The following is an 18,859-nucleotide window of genomic DNA, read 5'->3' on the forward strand; positions in this document are numbered from 1 at the left end:
AACTAAGATTGTTGAACCCCCTTCCCCGCATAACTGTTCAACCTTCACTCTGCCCTCCCCCAAAAACTGCTTCAATTCAAGAAAAAAATTCCCAACTCATCACTGCAACTGAGCTTCCTGCTCCCTACCATAGGTAACCTCAGAACAGAAAGCTTTCAGGTCAATAACTGGACCACTTCTACGTTGGACTCTGTTCTGACCCCCGGTCCAAGGCTCAGACAGCACCACAATCCGAAGACACCTGGTGCAACATTCTAGCCCCTGGATCAAGCTTAGTCAAAACACCAGACCCCCAACCTGGAAGGGTTTTCCTCTAGTCATTAAATTGCTATTCCACGTCTTGAATCTTCTGCTCCAATCTTTGCCAACTACCAACACACCCTCCCCCAGTTCATCCTTACTCTCAGACAGCTGGTTGAGAAATTTGCAAGTTCACACATATACTGGACTTTGCTCAAACTATATTATTACAAAGTACTGAATAGGATGACAAAACACACATCCTCCTGACTGTAAATACAACGCAACAACCTGCAAAGGCGTTTGTTAACTTACAGTGGAAACCGTCTGCTGTCTGGGTACAGTTTTGAGGGTTACGGTATAAGTTCAAGAGCGCAATGGTCTGAAATACAAAACGTAACAAGTTTTGACACCACATCTCTAAAAAAAAATTCAACTTAAAACCTACTTCACGCCTCACCCCTTTGACTCGAGGGTAGACTGCAAATAGGGAGCTGAAAAGAAAAAGTTAATCCCTTCAGAGTGATGAGTCTTCATTTTCGTCAGAACTCGTCTGACAAAGCTGTGAAGATATGGAGATATCATGATATAAGAGCAGCAGGACCACTAGCAACTAAGTCACGTCTCAGAATGGTAAATTTGCCTAAGATGGCAGCTCACAAATACACATTATAGCGAGCACTGTCTACAAAACCATTTGCTTTTCTAACGTATTTTGTTTTAAACATGTCAGGAAGTGCAGCCACAGGATCACTGCAGGCACCTGCCCCAGACACCAGGGCAAGTTCAGTCAATACAGCAACAACTGTCCTACTTGTAATTTTATACCATGAGATCCCCACAAATTTGAGGAGAATTGAGGTTATGCGGAATCAAAATACTGGTCTTGAGTTGTTGGCCTATCTCAGCAATGCATGGTACTGAAAATCCTCTACTTACCCTGGGCGAGTTCACATTACTGAACCGTCTCCAGCACCATACCTGGTGCCCAGAAGCTAACGCTTTTAGCACTCACTAGCCAGGGTTTGATGTTTTCTGAGAGATTCTCTTTAATGTCAAATTTATCATGTCCAGCCTTCCCAACTCTGGATACTGGGATAGGACTTACTGGTGCCCGTAAAGACCTTGCCAACCTACGTGCACACTTATGGAGAAGATTTGAATACTAGTGCTTGTTGGGAAATGAACATCAAGCCCTGGATCAATGCCGACTTCATGGTTACACCTCATCTTTGCTTGAACTGGCCTCAAATCAGGTGAGACCAACAGCTACTGCTCTACGAAACGGCCAAACCCCCAAATCTCCAATGGTGGGACTTACAGTGTGAGCCGTCAGCCGTCTGTGCACTATTTTGGGGATTACGGTAGATGTTTTGAATCAAGATGGTCTGCAGAAGAAAAAAAGGAAATCCCGTTGGCTGCGGCACATAATGGAGAGGACTGCGGAGTGGAGAGAACTCTGACATGATCATAAACAATGCTACATTCATGAGGCTACCCAGCGTACAGCTCAATGCGACAGGGCAGCCTAGGGTAGAAACGCAGTGGGAGTCAGTGAGGTGGTAAGAAACCTTTCATTAGACTGGATGATTTAGTGTCTGTGTTGTGTTTTTTTGGCTGGTTTTACAATCTGATCTTGGCGATAGTGTGAGCAGGGTTCTGTACATACATGCAAAAAAAAAGTCATAATTAAAAGCAGCTGCAACTGTCTTTACTACTAGCAGCACCTGGGGAGGGGGGGGGGGGAATGATGTGGATGTTCCTGCAGCCCAAACCCGAGCCCGAGCAGGCATGCTACTGCTGAACAGTCACCAAGTTTAGTGACCGTGAACATGTTGGAAAAGTTGCTTGCTTTAGCCAGTCAAGTAGATGTGCTGTTAAACCAGATGCACGTGGGATCACGCCAAGAGCAAAAAGTAACACTCAATTTTCTGAAGCTCAACTTAATCTGCGATCAGAGGGAACTCGCTTTAAAAAGCAGCGACGTGGGCGGGTTAGAAGGGACATTCTGAGGACTTTGATAGAAGCCACCATGCGGGATGTCCAAAGCACACCTTTCTCTGGAGTACGTGGAGATCGGTGCAATTCCTTTTCAAAAAGCGGAATTCCCTTCTCACCCCGGAGATTAAGTGGATCTTGTGCTATTCAGTCCATGTGAAAACTTCTTACACCCACGAGAGTCAGTCCTGCACCCAAACGCTTCATACGGTCAAGTTACTGCAGGGTTACATCAGTTGCCATATAGGCTTTAGTTTATTCCAAGAGTGCAGATCTCACCCACCTACATTTCATCAACAGCAACCTTCTGGTACTTTGCTGAAGTATTTAGAACAGTCAGTAGCACCAGGCTATTAGTGCAAAGTCAGCTTAGCCAAGCTAACCCTCATGGTCACCCAATGTCCGTGCACCTGCCAGCAGGGTCACTGGACAACGATCACAGGCAGGAACTCTGGCCAATTTTTCCCTCACGAGCTCAGGAATGATGAGGTCATTAGCTGCATCGTCCCACCATCCCAGCTGAGCTCAGCAGACCAGGAAATCAGATGTGGATACCTCCTGGTCTATATGGCTCACTGTTGCACTACATTGGGTACTGACCATCTCCTCACTAAGCCACAGGGAGAGCTGGAGCTCTAACACTGCAAAGTAGTTCCAATTTTATTAAACTACCCAAAGAATTTAACAGGTTTATGTTCGGAGCTTGTACAGTACCATTTCAAGTCAGTCCCTCACTATCAATCCCAAACCTAACTTTCCACGTAAATTATGAGCTGTGATACTCCTGATAGGAAGGGTTTCTGGAGGAAAGCAGCACCAGGAATCAGATCCTGGGGTATTTTTTTTAAAAAAACAGATACTAATTCCTCCCTGCAAGTTCCTGCAGTGTTCAACCAGGGAACAGTTACCAAGATACAAAAGCATTGGTACAAAAAATTAAAACCCCTTCGTTTAGAAGTTCTTAAAGCTCCCAACAATTTGAATGGAAGGTTTTAACTGATGTTTAACAGGGATAAGCCATTTTGAAAAGTGTAAATATCCTTGGTGTCCAGGAGCAGAGTTACAAGCAGCTGGTCTGATAGGAGAGCTGTGTGCAAGTGTCTACCATCCAAAACCGATCACAGGCGTGCCACAGAAGATTTAATCCTGGTATTATGTTAACACGAATGAGATATTTTAGTGCCAACTCTAGAAAAAAGATGTTTCCACATCTGTCCCCATTACAAAGCTAGAAGGTCCTGGACACAGACAACGCTGCACATTTTTAATGCAGCGAATAGAAAAGCAAGCAACACTCCACAAGCAGCTGAGATGAAAGAGCAGATAAAATGCTTAGAGGCAGGGGTGCAAAAGAGGTTCCTATAAATTCCACATGCACCCCATGAAAATGTAGAACAGGGCTCTCCCGATAGTTTAGCAAATAAATAAATGCACCGCATGGTGTTGTATCTGAGCGGGGACAGAACAGGCAGATCAGGAACGTCTCAGCGTCAACTCCTGAAATGTGCTGAGTTTACTGATCTCAGCAGGGACGGTTCCTGATCATTGGCCAGTGACTCCTGCTGCAAAATGTATGTGCACACAACACTGGATTCATTCTGTTGCCCCTCACAGTTGAACAGTCTAATGACAGTCATGGTTTGGCTTACAAATGAAAACAGGCCACCTGCACAAAGAACAGGAGCGGCTGGCAGGAGTATAACAGTACACAAGAAAAGGGGGAAAAGAAAAATGTTTGGATGAGAAAACACCGTTCAACCCACAAGGTCCCAGCTGATGTTTTACCAGTATTCTATCTCCAGACCTCTGATGAATCAGGAATCAAACCAATTCCCTTTTAAATGTTTCAGCAGAATCAATACTTACAAAACTAGATGGCAGTTTAGCCAACAAGTTTTTGACTTAAGAGCATAGCCATTCTGCCAGTGACCCATGGGCAAGTGAACGCTCAGAATTTCATTCAGTTACAAGCTGTGCTGCTTAATCTCAACCCCCCCTTTCTCCGAATGAGCTGTGGCTTGGGTGGAGGGGGTGGGGGAACGACTGAAGCGGGTTCAGCTCTGCTAGCTCCCCACCCACCAAAACTCACCATCACGCAAGTTGGGCACGGTACCAGAGACGTGCTGGTGCTGCATAGCTCCACTCCGGTAAGAGCCATCACCTTCGGGTGGGAGGGGGAGAATTGGGATTTTTGTTTGAATCATTAATTTTACTTTCCCAGCACGTGAACAGTATGCAACGAGCACACAGCTCAGCTCCTCTCACTGGGTGCGTTGCCTCTGCCTCCTTGTTTAAATGAGCAAATAATACAGAAATAAAACACAAGCACAGCAACAGGGCAAACTATCACAGATGTGGAACGAGCATCTGATAAGAGTTGGGAAGGTGAAATATCAAGCTGATAGTTCAGTGTTCAGTGGGTACCAATGACTGGATGTGCAGATGCCTTTACAACCCTTTTCCAAACAGGTATGAAGGTTCTAAAGGGCAATACTTGGGATCCAATTTTCTGCATCCAAACATTGGGACTCAACAGTGCTAACCCCTAGTGCATTGGTGCAGTGTAAAAACTGCCACCTGTGATAGAAAGGGATATCGACAAGTAGGAAATGCCTCAAAATTAATTCAGAGTCAAAGGTTTAACAGGCTACAGAGTCAGGCACACAGATGGTCTCCCGCACATCCATTTGCAAAAGAAAATTGGAACGAAGGCCAAAAAGCCCACCCAATAGTGCCGACAGAAGCTGTGGAGATGCCACGAGCAGAGAAATCCAGATATACAAATTGTGCCACTTGATTAATAACAAACTTGGTATGTATTCTGTGACTGACGAGTCTGCAATCAAGAGTAACCTCATGGATGTTGCAGGGAATCAACACAGTACCCGTTCTAACCATACTCCCTTATCCATGTGGTGCAGCCCTCAACCCAAATAGTGACTGTAATATGGCAACGTCCAAGGATTGAGGACATGCACTTAATTTGTATTCTTCTTAAAACCGTAGTCTGGAAAAAAAAAGGCATTTCAACAGTTAACTCTGTTATAGTACATCAAAAACCTACAACAGCAAAAACATTCTGCCGTCTCCTCCATTTCAGATGATCTAATAGAGCAGGGTTATAAAGGGACAGCGGTGTGTTCTAACAGTGCAGGGTTATGAAGGGACAGCAGTGTTTTCTAATAGAGCAGGGTTATGAAGGGACAGCGGTGTGTTCTAATAGAGCAGGGTTATGAAGGGACAGCAGTGTGTTCTAATAGAGCAGGGTTATGAAGGGACAGCGGTGTGTTCTAACAGTGCAGGGTTATGAAGGGACAGCAGTGTGTTCTAATAGAGCAGGGTTATGAAGGGACAGCGGTGTGTTCTAATAGTGCAGGGTTATGAAGGGACAGCGGTGTGTTCTAATAGAGCAGGGTTATGAAGGGACAGCGGTGTGTTCTAATAGAGCAGGGTTATGAAGGGACAGCGGTGTGTTCTAATAGAGCAGGGTTACGATGGGACAGCGGTGTGTTCTAATAGAGCAGGGTTACGAAGGGACAGCGGTGTGTTCTAATAGAGCAGGGTTACGATGGGACAGCGGTGTGTTCTAATAGAGCAGGGTTACGATGGGACAGCGGTGTGTTCTAATAGAGCAGGGTTATGAAGGGACAGCGGTGTGTTCTAACAGTGCAGGGTTATGAAGGGACAGCAGTGTTTTCTAATAGAGCAGGGTTATGAAGGGACAGCAGTGTTTTCTAATAGAGCAGGGTTATGAAGGGACAGCGGTGTGTTCTAACAGTGCAGGGTTACGAAGGGACAGCGGTGTGTTCTAATAGAGCAGGGTTATGAAGGGACAGCGGTGTTTTCTAATAGAGCAGGGTTACGAAGGGACAGCGGTGTGTTCTAATAGAGCAGGGTTATGAAGGGACAGCGGTGTGTTCTAATAGAGCAGGGTTACGAAGGGACAGCGGTGTGTTCTAATAGAGCAGGGTTACGAAGGGACAGCGGTATGTTCTAATAGAGCAGGGTTATGAAGGGACAGCAGTGTGTTCTAATAGAGCAGGGTTACGAAGGGACAGCGGTGTGTTCTAATAGAGCAGGGTTACGAAGGGACAGCGGTATGTTCTAATAGAGCAGGGTTACGAAGGGACAGCAGTGTGTTCTAATAGAGCAGGGTTATGAAGGGACAGCAGTGTGTTCTAACAGTGCAGGGTTACGAAGGGACAGCAGTGTGTTCTAATAGAGCAGGGTTACGAAGGGACAGCAGTGTGTTCTAATAGAGCAGGGTTACGAAGGGACAGCGGTGTGTTCTAATAGAGCAGGGTTATGAAGGGACAGCGGTGTGTTCTAACAGTGCAGGGTTATGAAGGGACAGCGGTGTGTTCTAATAGTGCAGGGTTATGAAGGGACAGCGGTGTGTTCTAATAGAGCAGGGTTATGAAGGGACAGCGGTGTGTTCTAATAGAGCAGGGTTATGAAGGGACAGTGGTGTGTTCTAATAGTGCAGGGTTATGAAGGGACAGCGGTGTGTTCTAACAGTGCAGGGTTACGAAGGGACAGTGGTGTGTTCTAATAGTGCAGGGTTATGAAGGGACAGCGGTGTGTTCGAATAGAGCAGGATTATGAAGGGACAGTGGTGTGTTCTAATAGTGCAGGGTTACGAAGGGATGACTTATAGAGGGGCCAGTGACTCCATTATGAAATTTCAGCTCTCACTAAATTTGGGATGAGGCAGGGCAATTAGAAAGCAGGAGGAAGCGGTGAAAAGAAAAGGGTGAATCGAATCAACTGTCTTTACAGATGAAACCAGTGCCCGGTAAAGTATAATCCTTTTGATGGGGTAACTCTGGGGAACTGAAGTAAATCTCCTGGTAACCAAGAGGCAGCACCGGCAATGAAAGCAAAGACCAAGGGTCAGCCTGTGCTTGAACTCGACACATGTTCTTCACTCCCACAGTCCCAGTATAAACACCAAATTCAAGGTTCCTTTGGGCAGTTTAGCCGTTTCTCAAATCTTCACATTTTACAATGTTAATCCAGTTTAACATGGCCAGCAGTGAACAATTGCCATTTGCTGTTATCTTGCAGCATAAAGCGCTCACCTATGACCATGTATGCCACAGCACTAAACAGGTATCCTGCAAAGAGAGTGAGCTGATCAATTCTGTACTGCTCAAGACAGCAGGGAAGAATGCCAACGCTGTATTACCACACTGGCCGCAGCTGTGTTCATCCCAATTTAAGTGTTAAAGCTGCAGCAGAACAGCTGGTGCAAGATCCACCACTGTAAAACCTGCCCCACTGCAACGACACCAATACAAGAACAGGAGGAAGCCACTGAGCATGTTCCACCATTCAATTAGATTGTGGCAGATCTGCCTGTGCGCGAATGCCTGCAAGTTCTGAACTTCAGGGGCAAGCCTGACCAACCTAAGAATATTGTGACCATGTGGTTTGTGTCTTTAAACTGGAGGTAGTGCTCCTTTAAGCAGGAAGCTGGCATTTCATCCCAAATTCTAATTACGCCCAATTGTATGGAAGCATTTCCTCATCAAAAGGAGGCACCAAAAAAACCCAGCCCCAAACAGTGCACCATTAGGTCTGGACTCTCAAAAGTTATACAGTAACAAAACATTCAGCTGTTCAAAATCACAAGTGGTGCTCTCCACAGGATTCAAGGGTGTCCACAGCACAGATGGGCAAGGGACAGCAACACCCAGGGCGGGTTTAGGTCAACTTCACTTTGATGAGCCCCATTACCAGGGAATAGCCGAGAAAACAAATCAAATTAGAAGCACAATTGCACATGGTAAATGGAATCTGAACAACTAGTTTAGTAGGAAATATCCCACCCAGTTTAACAACCCCTGGGGACAGGAAACAATTGGAGGTCCCTGAGTACTGCTGGGGAGAGCTTGAGGATTTAAGTACCTGTTACAGAACTGAAAAAGTGGACCACACTCCTCACCACCACTCCAGCTTTGGGGGGGACTGCATATAGAGTCTTACTACAGGCATAGTTTAAGTCACCATCGCCCAGACTTCTTGTGGATTAGGATATTAAAGCTGGACAGCCAGATAAATGCTGCAGTACTGAATCTAATAAGTCATTGCACTCCAAAGATAATTGAGTGAAGGGCTTTGAAAGGTTTGATGTAATATCGCACTGTATAAATGCACGTCTATAAAATACCTCACTGCTCCGTCAGTTCACTCAGGCTTTGTGTCATGTACATTTTGAGACTGAAAACTAGTGAAACGAATAAACCATTTCTCTGGTTAACAGAATTGAAAAGCAGATCAATTCGATATTAAAATGGGGCATCACTACAATGGACGTGCACGAGGGAGCACGCTGGCCTCACCGGGATGGACGTGCACGAGGGAGCACGCTGGCCTCACCGGGATGGACGTGCACGAGGGAGCACGCTGGCCTCACCGGGATGGACGTGCACGAGGGAGCACGCTGGCCTCACCGGGATGGACGTGCACGAGGGAGCACGCTGGCCTCACCGGGATGGACGTGCACGAGGGAGCACGCTGGCCTCACCGGGATGGACGTGCACGAGGGAGCACGCTGGCCTCACCGGGATGGACGTGCACGAGGGAGCACGCTGGCCTCACCGGGATGGACGTGCACGAGGGAGCACGCTGGCCTCACCGGGATGGACGTGCACGAGGGAGCACGCTGGCCTCACCGGGATGGACGCGCACGAGGGAGCACGTCGGCCTCACCGGGATGGACGCGCACGAGGGAGCACGTCGGCATCACCGGGATGGACGCGCACGAGGGAGCACGTCGGCCCCAGGTAATTTAACTCCCATGTTGATGCGTACGATGGGTACAGACCCCTGGAAAGCAGGCAGAGCAAAGGAGCATGGCCAGTCCGGTGGAACTTCAAGTGCTGTAGTACAAATTGCAGTCAGCCGCTGGGTTCTCCCTGGTTAAACGAGAAGCCCAAGAGCTGTAAACAACAACTCCCCCAGCATTTTTACATCATTGAAACTTCAACATGAACAGTTCGCAGCATTGACACAATTTTAGATGTCAGAGAGCAGGCGCAGGGTGAGGGATCCGGCTGCCCTTTTCAAAGTGGCATCTTAGCTTCAAAGGAAGGGCCGATTGGCCGCTGGTACCCAAGTTCACAGGGAGAACCCTGGGATGTACAATTCAATGACAGTTCCCAGGCAAATTCAGCACTTCTGCTAATTGGCAGCTCATTGTCCCAGAACTGAACTGCCCAATTCCAGCATTTCAAAAGGGGACAGACACAAAAGACAATGGCCCTTTGAAACGGAACAGATTCACAGCAGAAAGCCACGATCTTAACAACAGGGAAGATCTTTATGGGAAGTTGACTGAAGAGCTTCAAAGCAGTGTACACCTTTAGCTAGTATATGTACACACGTGTTTCAGCTCTCGGGAGAGTTGTTGAATACCGACATACATTCACGTTACAAACGGGCAATGCAAGCTCACCTGACTGAATGTTGGCTTGTTGTGCAAACGAGAACATCTGTCTCCATGACGACAGGCTCCAATTTTAAAATAGAACGAACAGTTGACCCTGTCATGAGAGGACACAGCTGCTCAGTATGGCATTCAATTGCAGTATTTAACTTCAAATCCCAGTTATTCCAGTCATTTACATTGAGTCTACAGCACAGAAACAGGCCTTTCGGCCCAACTGGTCTATGCCTACATTTATGCTCCACACGAGCCTCCTCCTCCCACCCCCCTTCATCTAACCCCATCAACATACCCTTCTATTCCTTTCTCCTTCACGTGCTTATCTAGCTTCTCCTTAAATACATCTATGCTATTTGCCTCAACTACTCCTTGTAGCGAGTTCCACATTCTAACCACTCTTTCGGTAAAGAAGCTTCTCCTGAATTCTCTATTGGATTTATTAGTGACTATCTTACATTTATGTCCTCTAGTTTTGGACTCCCCCACAAGTGGAAAGATGTTCTCTACGTCTACCCTATGAAACCCATTCATTATCTTAAAGACCTCTATTAGTAGGTTGAGGGGCGACCTCTTCTAGAGAAAAGAGCCCCAGCCTGTTCAGCCTTTTCTGATAAGTATATCCTCTCAGTTCTGGTATCATCCTTGTGAATCTTTTTTGCACCTTCTCCAACGCCATGATATCTTTTCTATGTTCACAGTATTCTGAATACTCTGTTCACAGCACTTCAAGTGTGGTCTAACCAAGGTTCTATACAAGTTCTCTGCTTTTCAACTCTACCCCTCTAGAAATGAACCCCAGTGCCTTTTTTATAGCCTTATTTGATATTTAGATCTGAAGCTCCTACTCCATGTAAAGTCTGATACTTTACTTCAGTAGATGGACCTCTACTCCTGCATGCAACTCCAGAGATAGTTTGAAACTGTCCCAAATTTTACTTCAAAACAATTAAACCACAAAATTCCTGAGGGCCTGACCTGCCAGCATAAATGTTACGAGCATATTCCACACCTGTCCCTGTCCAAAATCTCAGGCACAAGGTGGATTACTGGCCTCTGGAGGAGTGCATCCGAATGGCCGTCGTAAGTCAGAGTGGTGTCCTGCCGCTCTGCCTGAGGTCCAGTTGGGTGGAAATGGCTAGGTGCTGAAAAAGTGAGCTAGCTGTAACTTTCTGTAACTTCTTATATTGCTGCTTTTATATTCTGTGTATGCCTTTCATCCTTTTTGCTCGTGCCTTGTGGTTCCCTGGCTGATCTGACAGCCTGGGGCCTGGTCCCACTCCTCCACAAGGCTCTGTAGTCAGCTATGGGACAGCGACTATGGGAAGTTCGAAAGTAAACCTGCATGCTGCAGCAGCCACACCTGCAGAGATTGTAATATTTGGCGCAGGGAGAGGTGCAGTTATGCTATGTTTTACTACATAGGCGCTATATAAATGCAAGTTGTTAATTTAAAAGAATAATCTGTCACCTGATACAAAGTGTCCTGAGGCACACAAAGGAAATATACACATTCCCGATTTAACACTCGGTCCAAGATAGGCATATGATTAAGTATGGCCTGAGTAGCTTTCTTTCTTGTTCCTAACTTATGAAGTATTATACACGGATCAAATCCTACTTAAAAAATGTCAATAGTGCTCGCTAAAAAAAAAATTCTGGTCAATTGCGCTGCTACAACAAATTTACAGGGAGGAATGTGGATTCACATTTACACCGGTTCATATGGTGAGTGTCTGAACCCAGTCCTCACGTACTGATCAGGCAGGAGATTGGAGCAGAGAGCAGCTGCTTCCCAACAGTAGTGAGGACTCTGATCACCAGATTGGCCTGTATTAGGTGACCCCCCACCCACCCCAGCATGAGATTGTATATCTGATGTTACATTCTTGTAGGACAGATGGCACTGTCCAGGCCCCCTCAGCTCTGCTGCAGGACTGGACATCTGCTTTAATGTATTTGGATCAATGGGAGATATAAAGAGAAGTCACACTGCTCATTAAAGTTAATCAATTCTGTGAAACACAACCGAAGAATTCACTAACGGCATCAGAGAGGTGGGTCACCAGTGTTCACGCTTGATTACATGTGGTCAAGTTTCTGATCACAGGTGCCCTGCTGAGAATGATGTGGAGATGCCGGTGATGGACTGGGGTGGACAAATGCAAGGACTTGCACAACACCAGGTTATAGTCCAACAGTTTTATTTTAAATCACAAGCTTTCGGAGCTTACCTCCTTCGTCAGGTGAGTGAAGGGTTCTAAAAACGCATAGCATATATAGTCAGAGAACAATGCCTGGTGATTACAGATAATCTTTCCAACTGCCCCCTATCACATCTCGGCTGGGAGACGATCATAGCAATCAAAGGTGTCGTTGGTGTTCAGACAGATTAGCGACAGAAAACATTACATCCCAGTATACTGAATACACAATGGGTCAGATTACAAAGACAAGAGAGAGAAAGAGATCCGAAAGGCAGAGAGAGAGAGAGAGAATGTCCAGTTGTATTAAAAACAGATAACTTTTTTTCACTGGTGGGGTTACATGTAGCGTGACGTGAACCCAAGATCCCGGTTGAGGCCGTCCTCATGGGTGCGGAACTTGGCTATCAATTTCTGCTCGACGAGTTTGCGTTGTCGTGTGTCTCGAAGGCCGCCTTGGAGAACGCTTACCCGAAGATCGGAGGCTGAATGTCCTTGACTGCTGAAGTGTTCCCCAACTGGGAGGGAACCCTCCTGTCTGGCGATTGTTGTGCGGTGTCCGTTCAGCCATTGTCGCAGTACTGTCGCGACACTGCGACAACGGATGAACGGACGCCGCACAACAATCGCCAGACAGGAGGGTTCCCTCCCAGTAGGGGAACACTTCAGCAGTCAAGGACATTCAGCCTCCGATCTTCGGGTAAGCGTTCTCCAAGGCGGCCTTCGAGACACACGACAACGCAAAATCGTCGAGCAGAAATTGATAGCCAAGTTCCGCACCCATGAGGACGGCCTCAACCGGGATCTTGGGTTCACGTCACGCTACATGTAACCCCACCAGCGAAAAAAAGTTATCTGTTTTTAATACAACTGGACATTCTCTCTCTCTCTCTCTTGTCTTTGTAATCTGACCCATTGTATATTCAGTATACTGGGATGTAATGTTTTCCGTGGCTAATCTGTCTGAACACCAACGACACCTTTGATTGCTGTGATCGTCTCCCAGCCGAGATGTGATAGGGGGCAGTTGGAAAGATTATCTGTAATCACCAGGCATTGTTCTCTGACTATATATGCTATGCGTTTTTAGAACCCTTCACTCACCTGACGAAGGAGGTAAGCTCCGAAAGCTTGTGATTTAAAATAAAACTGTTAGACTATAACCTGCTGAGAATGGCAGGAGGTGGGTGCAAGTGTTCCACTACGGGGGGGGGGGGGGGTAATAAATGGAGTGGATTGCTCTCACCCACCCAAAGGTTCAGAAGCTGTGGGATTTAAAAAGGGCAAAAAAGTATGAGAAAATTGGATTTGCATCCTTACAGTGGAAAATTGTTTCAATATTAGATGGGGAAACTTCCTTTTACATTGGAGAGATAAGATCAGTTCCTTATGTTCCAGATATGGTTACACTCTTCTAAACTGAACTATTTATAAAAACATTTTTACATAAGTTGGAAGACAGACTCGATAATGGGGACCTTCAACTTGCTTACAGCACAAATTCTTTTACATTCGATTTAAAGTTCTTTGGGACGTCCTGAGGCCGTGAAAGCCGCTATATAATTGCACGGCCTTTCTCTTCAGTACTGGAAATGAACAATGTAGATCAGTGAGCACAGGGGTGATAGGTGAATGGGGCTTGGTGCAAGTTAGGATACGGGCAGCAGAGTTTTGGATAAACTGAACTTTATGGAGGGTGGAAGATGGGAGGCCGGCCAGGAGAGCATTGGAAAAGTCAAGTCTAGAGGTGACAAAGGCATGGATGAGGGCGTTTTAGCAGATGAGCTGAGGCAGGGCCAGAGACGGGCGATCTTGGAAGTAGGCGGTCTTGGTGACGAAGCGGATATGCGATTGGATGCTCATCTCAGGGTCAAATAGGACTTCGAGGCTGTGAATGGTCTGGTTCAGCCTCAGACAGTGGCCAGGGAATGGAGTATGTGGCGGGGACCAAAGACAACTGTTTCAGTCTTCTCAATATTTAGTTGGAGGAAATTTTTTGCTCATGTCGGACAAGCAGTGTGACAAATCAGAGACAGTGGAAGAATCAAGGGAGGTGATGGTGAGGTAGAACTGTGTCATCAGTGTACATGTGGAACCTGACATTTTTTCGGATGATGTCGTCAGGGGCAAGAAATAGGAGGGGGCCATGGGTAGATCCTTGGGGAACTCCAAACGTAACATTGCGGGAGCGGGAAAAGAAGCCACTGCAGGCGATTCTCTGGCTGCAACTGGATAGATTAGAATGGAACCAGGCGAGCACAGTCCCACCCAGCTGGACGGCGGAGGAGGATGGTGTGGTCAACTGTATCAAAGGCTGCAGACAGGTCGAGAAGGGTTAGTTTACCACTGTCACAGTCACATAGGATGTCATTTGTGACTTTGATAAGGGCCGTTTCAGTGATGTGGCAGGGGCAGAAACCTGATTGGAGGGATTCAAACATGGAGTTGTGGGAAAGATGGGAACGGATTTGGGAGGTGACAACACATTCAAGGACTTTGGAGGGGAAAGGAAGGTTGGGGATGGGGCAGCAGTTTGCATGGACAGAGGGGTAATGGGTGGGTCAGAGGGACAGTACCTGAGGAGAGAGAACCGTTAATAATAGAAATTTAGTGGGAATAGGGTTGAGGGCGCAGGAGGTGGGTCTCATGGTCAAGATGAGCTTCGAGTAGGCATGTGAGGAGTTAGGAGAGAAACTAGAGAAAGATGCAAGTTCAGGGCTAGGGCAGGGGGGATCTATAGGGGGAAGTTTGGCTTGGTGGGCTAGGGGAAGAGAGGGAAGTGGCAGAGGAAGTTGAATGGATGGTCTCAATCTTAGTGACAAAGTAGTCTATGAGCTCCCCGCACTTCTTGTTGGAGGCGAGGGTGGAGTAGGCAGAGGAGAGGGGTTTAAGAAGATGGTTTGTAGTGAAGAGAAGCCGGGGGTTATCTTTGCATTCCAGGTGAAGTGCTTTGGGTAAAGTTCTGAGGCCGTGAAAGGTGCCATTTAAATGCAAGGTCTTTCTTTTCAGTACTGGAAATGAACAATTTTTTTTTAGCATTGGAGCTCATTAAGTGTCTCCATGTCTTTTTCTCTCACACCGACATTCCTGCTGTACATATGTTAGCACTCTCCCCTCCAAGTCCACAACTTGCATTTATATAGCGCCTTTAACGTAGTAAAACAGCCCAAGACACTTCACAGGAGTGTTTACAAACAAAATTTGACACTGAGCCACTTAAGGCAATATTAGGACAGGTGACCAAAAGCTTGGTCGAAGAGGTAGGTTATAAGGAGCAGCTTGAAGGAGGAGAGAATGGTAGAGAGATGGAGAAGTTTAGAGAGGGAATTCCAGGTCTTGGGGCCCAGGCAGCTGAAGGCATGGCCGCCAATAGTGAAACTATTAAAAGTGGGGCTGCGCAAGAGGCAAGAATTGGAGGAGCGCAGAGATCTTGGAGGGTTGTAGGGCTGGTGGAGGTTACAGAGATAGAGAGAAGCAAGGATGAGAATTTTAAAATCGAGGCGTTCCCGTGCCAGGAGCTAATGTCGGTCAGCGAGCACAGGGTTGATGTGTGAACAGGACTTGGAGCGAGTTAGGATATGGACAGCAAAGTTTTCGGTGAGTGCAATTTATGGAGGGTGAAGATGGGAGGCCGGCCAGGAAAGCATTGGAATAGTCAAGTTTAGAGGTAATAAAGGCATGGATGAGGGTTTCAGCAGCAGATCAGCTGAGGCTGGGGTGGGGGGAGACACAGGCAATGTTATGGAGGTGCAAGTGGGCTGTCTTGGTGATGGGAGTCAGAAGGTTGTGGGTTCAAGCCTCGCTCCAGAGACTTGAACACATAATTTAAGCTGACATTTCAGTGCAGTACCGAGGGAGTGCTGCACTGTCAGGCGTGCCATTGTTCGGTATCCTGGCCAACATTAATCCCTCAACCAACGGCATCGAAACAGATTATCTGGTCGTTAACTCACTGCTGCCTGTGGGACCTTGCTGTGCGCAAATTGGCTGTGTTTCCCTGCAACACAATGACTAAACCTCAAAAGTACTTCTTTGGCTGTGAAGCAAATTGGATCATCGTGAAAGACACAATATAAATGCAGTCATAGAATCAATGTAAGGAATCTTACAACACCAGGTTATAGTCCAACAAATTTATTTTAAAATCACAAGCTTTCGGAGATTATCTCCTTCGTCAGATGATTGAATGAAAAGGTTCTCAAATCGAGTGTACTGGGACGTGCTGTTCTCCGTGACTGGCCTGTTTGAATAACAACGACACCTTTTGATTGGTGTGATGCTGTCCCAACATCGTATAAGATATGCGATTTGAGAACCTTTTCATTCAATCATCTGACGAAGGGGATAATCTCCGAAAGCTTGTGATTTTAAAATAAATTTGTTGGACTATAACCTGGTGTTGTAAGATTCCTTACATTTGTCCACCCCAGTCCATCACCGGCATCTCCACATCATAGAATCATACAGCACAAGAGGCGGCCATTCGGCCCATCATGCCTATGCCGGCTCTTTGAAAGAGATATCCAATTAGTCCCACTCCCCTGCTCTTTCCCCATAGCCCTGCAAATTTTTCCCCTTCAAGTATTTATCCAATTCCATTTTGAAAGTTATTATTGAATCTGCTTCCACCGCCCTTTCAGGCAGCGCATTCCAGATCAGAACAACTCGATGTGTAAAAAAAAAAATTCTTTCTCCCCTTTGGTTCTTTTTAATCAGAATTCCAGGCCCAGCAGGTTGGAGCCCATTAAATCCATTGTCCCCGTGAGAGGCCATCGGATCATCGGGCCTCGGCCTCGCCGCCACCCGACCTGCTGCCTGCGCCGGCCCAGTGAGCGGGTCAGACCCCACGTTACGACCGACGGCCTGATCCACATAAAGGCCCCTCCCTGCGGAGCGACCCTGGGCCGCAAGGTGCTCGGCGCCGCGAGGCCGCGTGGGAGCCGTAGTGCCGAGCCAGGCCCAGGCCGCTGACCCAATCCAGGCCGCTTCCGCATCGGGTCCCGAGCCCGACTCCATTGTGACCGAGGTGCGTGTTCCCGAGCAGCCGCTGCGCCATGTCGCGTAGGCCCCGGGCCGGCCTCCCTCCCGCCGGCTGAGCCAGCCTATCACCGCGGGCGGGCGGGCGGCCCTCACAGCCCCGCTCTGTGTCCCAGCGGCCGGGGCCCTCTCGGTACCCCGCTCCCCCTGACGGCCCGGACCCGGGTCCGCTCGGTACCCCGCTCCCCGGCCGCACTCACTTGTCCTTTTCGGTGCCGAAAATCGAGGCCAAATACTCCGCCATCTTCAGCACCGCTCGCGCCGCGCGGTGTACGTCACCACTTTCCGGGTTCACGTGATACACAAAGACCGATCCGCCAGTCTGCGCATCACGTGGCCACTTGGAGCGAGGCGGGAACAGATCACGTGACCGCGCATCGTCTCCATGGAGACGGAGCTGGAGTCGACTCCTGCAGATGAAACCGCCTTCGTTGGGCGGAGGGGAGGCTGCTGGAGTGCGGGGCCTGAGGCGGAGGGGAGGCTGCTGGAGTGCGGGGCCTGAGGCGGAGGGGAGGCTGCTGGAGTGCGGGGCCTGAGGCGGAGGGGAGGCTGCTGGAGTGCGGGGCCTGAGGCGGAGGGGAGGCTGCTGGAGTGCGGGGCCTGAGGCGGAGGGGAGGCTGCTGGAGTGCGGGGCCTGAGGCGGAGGGGAGGCTGCTGGAGTGCGGGGCCTGAGGCGGAGGGGAGGCTGCTGGAGTGCGGGGCCTGAGGCGGAGGGGAGGCTGCTGGAGTGCGGGGCCTGAGGCGGAGGGGAGGCTGCTGGAGTGCGGGGCCTGAGGCGGAGGGGAGGCTGCTGGAGTGCGGGGCCTGAGGCGGAGGGGAGGCTGCTGGAGTGCGGGGCCTGAGGCGGAGGGGAGGCTGCTGGAGTGCGGGGCCTGAGGCGGAGGCCTTTTATTTTAAAGTTCAGTCAGAATGACGCTTTTTTTTTGTATTTCAGGCCCCCCTTTCATAAGGGGGCTTAGGGTGTGTTCATGTGCAGAAAACCAATAAACCCAAAATAAGTGTCAAATTAAAGTTTTATTTTATCGGTCCAGGATGCACTCCAGCCCCTGCGGTCACAGAAAGTGAGGCGGAGGCCTGTGTTGGGGCAGACAGGAGTCGGCCAGGGCCCAGTGGTCCCCCTCCCGCCTCTGAGTCAGAAGGTCGTGGTTTTTTTTTTCCTTTTATAAGAAGGGGAGGTGTGGGGTGTGCTTAACAACTAAAAACCAAACAAACCAAAACCAAGTGTTCAAATCAAAATTTTATTATCCTCGTTCAGGATGCACTCCAGCCCCTGCGGTGCCCAACGGTCGCGGAAAGCCTCAAGCGTACCGGCAGACACCGCGTGCTCCATCTCCAGGGCCACCCGGGCGCGGAGCAACCCGCGAAAGAGAGGCAGACAGGCCGAGCGCCCGCCCCCACGGACCGCGAGCATCCTGGACCTGTGGATAGCCACCTTGGACAGGCCCAGGAGCAGGCCCACGAGGACGTCCACCGACCTGCCCGCCCCCCTCCTCACCGGGCGGCCAAAGATCAGGAGCGTGGGACTGAAGTGCAGCCAGAACTTGAGGAGCAGCCCCTCCAAATAATGGAACAGGGGCTGCAGTCTCGCACACCCAGTGTACAAATGAAAAACGGACTCCTCCAGGCCGCAGAAAATGCAAGCGGCCTGGGTGTCCGTAAAATGGCGTAGCTGCCTATTGCACGGGACTGCTCCGTGCAACACCCTCCACCCCAGATCCCCAAAGTAACATGGGAGGACCCTCGCATAGAGAGCCTCCCACTGGGGACCTCCGCCGGACGGCAGGATGGCACGCCAGGGCGTGTCCGGGCGAGAGACGAGGGCGAGGAAGTGGATGGTGTGCAGGAGCAGCCCGTACAGGAAATCCCTCCGCGCGGTGTGAAACGGCACAGAGGGAATTTCCGAGAGACGGCTCAAGTTGTGAGGCGCGGCCCT

General features: G+C 48.7%; 1 protein-coding gene across 2 annotated transcripts; it reads right to left on the reverse strand.

Annotated features, from left to right (window-relative positions):
• Positions 1-553: 553 nt before the first annotated feature.
• On the reverse strand, positions 554-17,239 carry LOC137309699 (splicing factor U2AF 35 kDa subunit-like). Of its 2 annotated transcripts, XM_067977765.1 has the most exons (3): positions 17,127-17,239; positions 9,698-9,785; positions 1,503-1,628 (listed from the first exon to the last, which is right to left on the reverse strand). In XM_067977765.1, the coding sequence occupies exons 1-3, from the start codon at positions 17,168-17,170 to the stop codon at positions 1,518-1,520; spliced, it is 243 nt and encodes an 80-aa protein (XP_067833866.1). In that variant the 5' UTR covers positions 17,171-17,239; the 3' UTR covers positions 1,503-1,517. The 2 variants fall into 2 exon arrangements, 1 of the variants encoding a protein (XP_067833866.1); XR_010959945.1 differs by lacking the exons at positions 1,503-1,628; positions 17,127-17,239 and adding an exon at positions 554-622 and having other exon boundaries at positions 9,698-9,789.
• Positions 17,240-18,859: the final 1,620 nt, after the last annotated feature.

The sequence above is a fragment of the Heptranchias perlo genome, unplaced genomic scaffold, assembly GCF_035084215.1.
Source record: "Heptranchias perlo isolate sHepPer1 unplaced genomic scaffold, sHepPer1.hap1 HAP1_SCAFFOLD_1779, whole genome shotgun sequence".
Lineage (NCBI taxonomy): Eukaryota > Metazoa > Chordata > Chondrichthyes > Hexanchiformes > Hexanchidae > Heptranchias > Heptranchias perlo.

Excerpts from the sequence above, each read along its gene's own strand:
- LOC137309699 (XM_067977765.1), bottom strand. The coding sequence starts at position 17,170 with ATGGCGGAGTATTTGGCCTCGATTTTCGGCACCGAAAAGGACAA. Across the intron at positions 9,786-17,126 it reads TTCGGCACCGAAAAGGACAA|GGTCAACTGTTCGTTCTATT; the intron begins GTGAGTGCGGCC and ends CTCTCATGACAG. Across the intron at positions 1,629-9,697 it reads ACAAGCCAACATTCAGTCAG|ACCATCTTGATTCAAAACAT; the intron begins GTGAGCTTGCAT and ends TTTCTTCTGCAG.